This window comes from Colius striatus, chromosome 21 (genome assembly GCF_028858725.1).
Source record: "Colius striatus isolate bColStr4 chromosome 21, bColStr4.1.hap1, whole genome shotgun sequence".
Classification (NCBI taxonomy): Eukaryota; Metazoa; Chordata; class Aves; order Coliiformes; family Coliidae; genus Colius; species Colius striatus.
In genome coordinates, this window is record NC_084779.1 from 8,189,348 (window position 1) to 8,197,511 (window position 8,164).

The window sequence follows — 8,164 nt, forward strand, 5'->3', positions numbered from 1 at the left end:
GGCGGGCGGGGCTGGGCCGCGTCAGCAGGGCCGCGTCAGCAGGGCCCCGCCGCGGCCAACCGCGGCCCGGGCGCCAGGGGCGGGGGCCGGCGCCTGCCAGCGGGAGGGAGCCGGAGCCGCGGAGCAGCCGCGGAGCTGTGGCGCCGGCCCGCCTCACCGCTCCGGGCCGGGGAGGGCTCGAGGCAGAGAAAGGCACTTGGATGAAAGTACCTGAGAACGGGGAGGAGCTGTGAGAAAAGGTCCAGCTTTGCTATTAATCGCTATTAGGTACCGTGAATTTGTGCTGCTTTAAACAAGAACATGGACATCACGTTCCACTGGATAAACATTCACAATACCCGCAACTTTCACAACTCACTGTGGCCTTGTGCTGTTATTGTATAAGCAAGTGGCTCCTTCAGAGCCCAACACAACAGCTGAAAGATCCCTTCAGAGATGACAACAGCTTCTCTATTTAGTATTTCTACAGTCCTGAAGTGTCTCAGGCACACCTGGATGTGCACATGTGCTGTTATTTGGCTTCATTTACACGCATCAGAGACACAGAAGTGTGACACACTCTCATCGCCCCTACCTCCAAGACCCCTAAAACAGCTTCTATCCCATTTAATATACAGGCACTTTCCCAACACTCTGGAAGAAGTTACTCCAAGTTCACAATGTAAGGTCCTGGGCCTTCCTGTCTCCTTCCCAAACATGCCCTGCTTCCATTCTGCACGTAACTCCCACGTGCCTGGCAAGGGAAGCCGTGTACTCCATGATTTTGTTTTCAGAAGAATGGGACTCGAGCGATTGCTTTTTTCCCTGAAAAGCAGAGTCTTCTGGCCAGTCAGCACTAGGTGGCAGCCAAAGGTTGCAGTGGGTCCAGGGAGCTGAGAGTGGCCCCAACTGAGTGATTTATGTACCTGCTGCCTGGTAGAATTCACTGGTTTCACAACTGCTTTGCTTGCACACAGGGCACAATGATCAGGGCACACCTTGCTCAGCCCAGACTCGTTCCATCTTTGTGCCAGATTTAGTTGGATAGGCTCTGAGCTGCATCACAGACAGGATAAATGCTTGGAAACAACTGCTCCTCATAGCCCTTAGCACTATTGATCTGATCTCAAACAACTACAATGAATTTATCAACTGCCCTACTGTGAACTATTTGAGAGCAACTCTGAGGCAAATTCGATATTAAAATGGGTCCAAGTTCAATGGATCCATCAAGATGCTAAGTGCTCGCATTAGTGCTCACCTCTTACACTCTTGCTGAACTCAATACAGCCATTGGACAATGAGTATTCTAAAGATGGGAGTCTTAAAAAGTACCTCTGATATTTGGAACTAGCCCTCTTCTTTCCTTCCAGTGTCAAGCATAGCCTTTGTGTTTAAAAGTGCCACCTGAGTCCTGTCTGGAGCGATTACAATGGGGTTGCTGACCTAGTCAGTAGTCATGAGTTAGTGTCATGATTCCAGCGGGCCAAACACACTGACTGCACACAGCAGGACAAGCCATTTGCCATGTACTCCTGTGACAGGAGATTTGTCACATAGTGGGAGCATTATAGGCAAGGACTATTAAAGAAGACAGTAGAGTTTTCAGTGTTTCTTAGTTTGCCATTTGTTAAGCAATGCTACCCAAGGCAATAAGAGGAAGGTGCAAAAATGAAGTTGGAAAAAACCTACTTTTTCTACAAAAAATGAAAGACCTTTACAGCAGAAGAATCTCTGAGATGACATTTCTAAATGAGCTTTTCCTGAAGGTGCCCACAATTACAAGAGAAAAATGAAATCCAGAAACTTTGCTCCAAAGACAAAAGCTCCTGATATACCTCTAATGTTAGTGTATACTGGAATGAACAACCCAAGCACAAAGCTTGCTAATGTGAGATTACCGAGGGCAGAGGAATTTAGGACATAAGACATTCCACAAGCAAGGACCAAAATAACCACCTCCTGCTGTGTTTATCCCAGGAAAATTCTGATAGCAATAAAGCAAAAATCTGGGACACAAAGACCTAGATAATTACACTTTGGTCCCAGTACTCACATGCCTTTGAAGCACCCCTTAGGAAACAAGGTCTGACAAGAGATACTTGAAGCAGGGTAACCTCCATGTTTGAGTGGTGAAATGAAAAAAAATGACAAAATTCATACCCTGAAAATTCAGAGACAGCAAGAACAAGGTGGTTAAAGGAAAGGAAAGATCACAGGCCACAAGACAAAATACCCAGCTGAATATATCTCAGGAATTTTTCTCGTACATAACTAGAGCTACAAAAATCATCTTGAGCTGACCCGCTTTGGACAGGAGGCTGAACCACACAACCTCCCGAGGCCCCTTCCAACCTGAATTGCCCTGTAGTCCCATAGTCTAAACCTCTACTAAACAAAAGTCCAGTGTTCAGAGCATAAATCTCTTTCAATTTTCCCATTCACGTTGTTGCATTTTTACAGTAGGCAATGGAATACCATTATGACCTGTCTTTGGAGGGGTTTGCTCACCTGGAGTCAAATCAGATCTTGAACCATTACATATTTGTGATGTTTCCAATTATTTTCATTATTCTCTTAATTTATTAAGGTCAGTGCCAAGGTGGTACAAGGTTCATTATTTACACATTTAGTTTTCACATCTGGCAATTCACAATAAGATGAAGAACAAAACAGTAACACTGGTTGACACAAGCTGACAGATAAGACAAAATCAGTGCCACTCTAACAGTCCTTTGCAGAACTGGCTACAGAAAAGATTGACTTGAAACCCTTAAAAGTCCTTTGACCCAAATGTACTCTGCTTTTAAATTCACTGAACTAAACCACTTGATACAATTTGAAGTTCTCAAAAGCTGTTGCCTTTTCTTCAAACAGTCAATCTCTAGTGATTAAAAAATTAACAAAAATGGTAGCACTGTCCTTCAGTTTCAGTGAATGACACCATCTTCCCACGACTGTGATGGGAGGTACTGTCAGGCTGCTTAAATCAAGTACACAGTCAAGTTAATAAAAGGAGAACACTGTGGAATTGAGAGTCAGCTGCATGTGAGACAGAAAAACAAAGCAAGAACAACAAATTAAAGGTACTTTTGCCTGATGAGATACAGACCTTTGGCTTCTCAGCCTCTCTCAAATTACCAAAGGGATTATGAGTAGTACAAATACTGTGTTTTATTAAGGACTCCATAGATTTCCTATATTTACCCTCTACTAGCAAGTTTATACTTCACAATCTACTTTCACAAAGAAAAGCATTAGGGTCATCTACTGGTGAGAAACATTTACACAAACAGACCACATATGAAGTGACGTGTTTAACAGCAATACCCCTCTACATTAGAGCTGTTCCCTACTTTTGCTTCAGGTGCTCAGCTGAAGTGATCTAATTTTCTCTTACAGCAGTCAACTACGTACAAACACCACTGAATAGAACTAGTGCACTAAATAAATACCTCTCAGATGGTAACTGACTCTATTGTGTGAGTACATGGAAGTTCAAGTAATCGTCAGCCTAAATTTGCTTGCTTTAAAAAACCAACCAACTGAACAGACCAATGACCACTAGTTTCAGAGACAGAAACACCAGGGCAGATACAGCTGTCTGTGAAGGCTACAAGAACAGATACACTGATATAAATGGGACAAATTCTCAGCACTAAGGCACAATAGAATTCATACTAGAATATGGCTAAAACCTGACTGACTACAGCACTGAGTGAGCGCTTAACAGGGAGCGTTCCCACGCTCAGAACGCTCGGCTACAACGATAGTGACTCCCGTGTTTGAGACGTTTCTAAACCTTAGCGTATCTGTGCACAGCATTGCTAAAGATGGGGTTTCAGAGGGCAGTGATGGTGCTCATTTATACTGTACCTATGTGATAATTGAAGGATTGGTTCATACTTACACAACATAATGGAATTTCCACACTAAATTCAGCCCCTTAGCATTGCTCTTTGTGGAGACTACCGAGATGACAGTTCTAAAGAGAGGAAAGCAGGTTTAGTCAGAGTAGGATGTTGATGGCCACTCGAGCAGACCAGAACCCCTGTTGCTTTGGACAGTGGGCAAGTCTAGGTCCCAGAATTCATGAACAACATAAGGCACGATACAAAACCCACCTAAGTCACAAGATTTAGGTGGGCTTTGGATCAAACACACCCTTTAGCTATGGGCTCTGTGGTTCCATTGGTCTGTTCACAGACTTCAAACAACATTCCTCCTCAGGACAAAAACTCAAGCACATATCTAAGAGCAAGTGGATTTAGGCACAGGCCTAAAAACACAGTGTTCTGGAGAGTCTTCTCAAGCAGGCCCTCTGTAAGATCTGTCTCTTGCTTCTAAAAACACACATTGCTCTGGCACTTGTGGACCTTTGCTATTATTTGCTTTTAATCCACTGAGATCCAAAGAGTTCGGTAACCACGCGTGGCTCCAGCTGAGAAGCCACCTCAGGAGGATGAAGAGATCCAACCACTGAGGAAAACCCACATCCTGGAAGTCTGAGGAAGGCAAACCCGAGACACCTAACGCTTCCAAAAAAGCGCTGCAAGGAGAGTTTGGAAGCACCTCTCCCCATCCCCTGAACGAGACAGAAAGTCGGCGTCAGCACGCTGCAAGAAGAGGTCTGGCGAGAAAACCGGGCAAGTCGCCGCTACCGGGAGCCACGGCAGCCCATGGCAGGACCTGGCCGCTCCCTCCCAGGCCCCAGCGGCGCCGGGCAGCTCGGGCCCGGGGGCTAAGCACGGCGCGGGGCGGCGGCGGCCCTGGCGAGCGCCGGACTCATGAGGTTCTCGGTGATGTAGGCCACCAGCAGACAGATGAAGACGAGCATGACACAGATAGAACCCCCCACGGCCGTCATGGCCACGACGATGTCCCGCATGGCGGCCGGCTCCACGCGGAACTCCACGCACTGGGCGGGCGGCGCGGGGCGCGGCGGCGCGTAGCGCGGCTGCAGGCACAGGCGGTAGCCCACGCTGCCGTGCGCCTCGGGCAGCAGGTAATCGCGGCAGGCGGCCCCCAGCTCCACGCTGTCGCAGGGGAAGCGCGTGTAGGTGCCGTCCCAGGAGCAGTTGAGCGCGAAGCCGCGGAGGCCGGCGGCGGGGCGCGGCGGCCCCCACTGCCGCAGCCCCCACTGCAGCAGCACGCTGCCGTTGCGCAGCACGTTGGCCACCAACGCGCCGCCCGGCGAGCGGTGGGCGCGGCAGGCCCGCGCCGCGCACTGGAAGCCACGGGCCGGCGTGCGGAAGCAGAGCCGCCCTCCCGCAGCCCCCTCGGCCCCCACCTTGTAAGGGCACCACGGCTCCTCCGCCGCCGCCTCGGCGCGCCGCGGAGAGACGGGCGGCGCGGTCAGGGCGGGCGCCGGCGCCCCGAAGCACAGGAGGGCGAGGAGGGGCGGCAGCAGGCTGGGCATGCCGGCCGCCGCGGCATGGAGCCGAGCCGCGGTGCCGGCGGAGGGCGGCGGCGCCCCGTGCGCCGGTTATAAACGCGGGCACGGCCGCCGCTCCGCCGGCCGCCAATGGAGAGGCGGCTCCGCCGTTAACTCTCGCTGGGCTGCGGAGCACCCGCCACGCTGGACGCACACGCGTTCCGCACCGACGGCCGCGGCCTCCGGCGGCCGCTTCTCGGCCGCCCCAACGCTTCACACCTCCGCCCACGGGTAAGGGCCGTCAGGGGGTCGGCTCAGCCCCCGGCCTCGCCCCGGCTTAACTGCGGCCCCCAGGCACGGGGCGAACTGCACACACTGCGCCCATCAGTGACTGAGAGAGTGCCTCTGCCCCCGAGAGCTCAAATCAGCAGAGATCTGGTCCAGGGGAGGGCTTGGAAAGTGTCAGAGCTTGCCTTTAGCTGAAGCAGCCCTTGTTTAAAGATTTTTTTAAAGCACCTGGATTTTTTTATGGTTACAGTTGCAGACCTAGGCTGCTGGGGAAAGAAAATTCGGAGAAAGGCTGTAATACAGAGAACACAGACATGAAGGTCCCAGTGATAAAGCTGTGAGGCTTCCAGGCACCTTAGTTGGTGAGACCCAAGGAAAAGGATATTCCCTCTAACCCCTGTCCTCTAACAACTGCCATTTCCCCTCTCTGCAGCAGGACTAACCTCCAATCCATCCATTTGATCGCCAGCCAGATCTTTATTTGGTAGCACTGAAGAGGGCTGAAGGAGACAGCAGTGCTTCCTTGTAGCATTACCCCATAATGCCTCCTCAACGTCCTCCAAAGATTTACACTAAACCATCGACTTGGCTGAGGGTGAAAACAAAAAGATCTTTAATGAAACAAAACTACACACTTAACCTAAGCCACCTTTGAAGGTTCTTTGAACAGTTAAATTGTCCAAACCAGCTTTTAAGTCCTGTTTTTTTGAGTTGCAGATTTCATTCTGTGCAAAGAACTGCAGGGTTGGTTTTGGTTTGTGTTTTGATAAGGCTCTACATAGTTTCCTCTTCCAGTTTTTATAGCAGAATGTAAGTATTTGTCTATACTTAACCCATAGAGTAGAACAATTACTGTGTGACGTGGTTGGAACAACCACAGGAATGTGCCCAAGGACCTCAGTGTAGTTCTTCGCTGTGTTACCTATTTGGAAACACAAGATCTACAAGAGTGGTGTAGAATTCTCTTTAAAACTGTTTATTGTCTTATGTAAGTTTAAAATATAACAAAAATAAGACTCTGAAGCTTTTTTCATTCATAGCCTGAACATAAACCAAAGCCACACCACACCCCTTGGGCTTCACTGAAGGGGTTACTTGAATACACACAAAATGTCATTTGCAGCAACGTGCAACTTGTTAAAATAGTTGTTTTCTGATGCATCAAAGCTGACCACATGGTCTCAAGATCAGCATCCCTTTTCTTGCCTTTTTAAAGTACACAGTTTCTTTGTGGAAGTATTTAATCATAATTTAACACCAAATATTATCTCAAATTATAGCCACATCTAGTTTTTAACCCAAGGTAATGCCGGGGGAGGGTGTCTGCTAGCCTACAGAGTTGCTAGAGATTTCCTTTGATGCCAACAGGTATCAATAAGAATCAATAAAAAAAATGATCAGGGTAGAAAAGGAGGCCAAAGTTGCAGTAAGGGTTGCTCTCCCCAGGAAACACTTGGTTATCCCAGATCAGGAGGTGCTGTGCTGCTGAAGGCACTTCTTAGTGGCTGAAGCAAACTTACCTGTGGAAGGTCCAGCTAGGATGTAAACCTGAAGATCTGACAGCCCTTCCTGAGAAATGGGGGAGGGGTTCAGGAGTTGGCTGGAGCCAAACCAAACAAGTTCTGCCTCCTTAAACTTTGTGCAGTTCTCCTCACTACTATTAAGAGCAGCTTGCACTCCAGAGCTGTCGTTGTTTCAGTGATCAGGGAAGAGATCTGGCACCAGTCTCTGACATTGCTCACGATTTGCAACATCCTTTGAGTTGTTCTGTTGAGAGATCCAACAGAAAGGTCTGGCATCTGGTATAGGAAAGGAAAACGGTTGACACAGCTGTGAAGATGCTCAATTATACCACATCACTTAGCTCTGGACTTCACTGCATACTTGCATTTGAAGTTGTACAAGAGGGAAAAACAAGCTAACCATTTTGTGGAAAGCTGTGGGAACCTCCTCAAATGTCTTTCCCCACATCATAATGAACCTCTGACTCACATCAGGCAGTAGTGCCACTGACTTCCCTTTAGCCATTTCCACATGATCAGAATAACTGGCTCTGTGATTACAGGCTGGAACAGGTTTGTTGTTGAACACAACAGTGAACTGACCTAAACAATTGTGAAAGCTGTTGAGTATATCCTTGTGCCACCACTGTCAACCTCAGACCTTTGGCCTTAAAGGTGTACTCTTGTACTGGAGACTTACAGTCTTTGTTATAAAAAAGCATCTGGATAAACACATTCATATGGTTTCTTCAGGCACATGACTGTCAGGATACAGAACACCCCAACCCATCAGAGATACACCTACATCTTTTCCATGTACATTGATATTCTCTGACACTACAGCAGCACAGAGTTCAGCTTGTCAGGCTTCACTCCAGGGGTGGTCAAGTGTAAAACAGCACTGAGAGAGATGTGAGCTGAGATGGTGATGTTACTGCAAGGTACAAAGAAGAAATGAGCACTGAGGGATGTTGATTCCCTGGCAGCCCTACACTCCATCAGTCTAGGTTAGATTTCTCTT

General features: G+C 48.5%; 1 protein-coding gene across 1 annotated transcript; it reads right to left on the reverse strand.

Moving 5' to 3' along the window:
• Positions 1–2,554: 2,554 nt before the first annotated feature.
• On the reverse strand, positions 2,555–5,459 carry FNDC10 (fibronectin type III domain containing 10). Its single transcript, XM_062013177.1, has one exon. It carries the CDS (start codon positions 5,396–5,398, stop codon positions 4,721–4,723), a length of 678 nt encoding a protein of 225 aa, XP_061869161.1. The 5' UTR covers positions 5,399–5,459; the 3' UTR covers positions 2,555–4,720.
• Between the last annotated feature and the right edge of the window lie 2,705 nt (positions 5,460–8,164).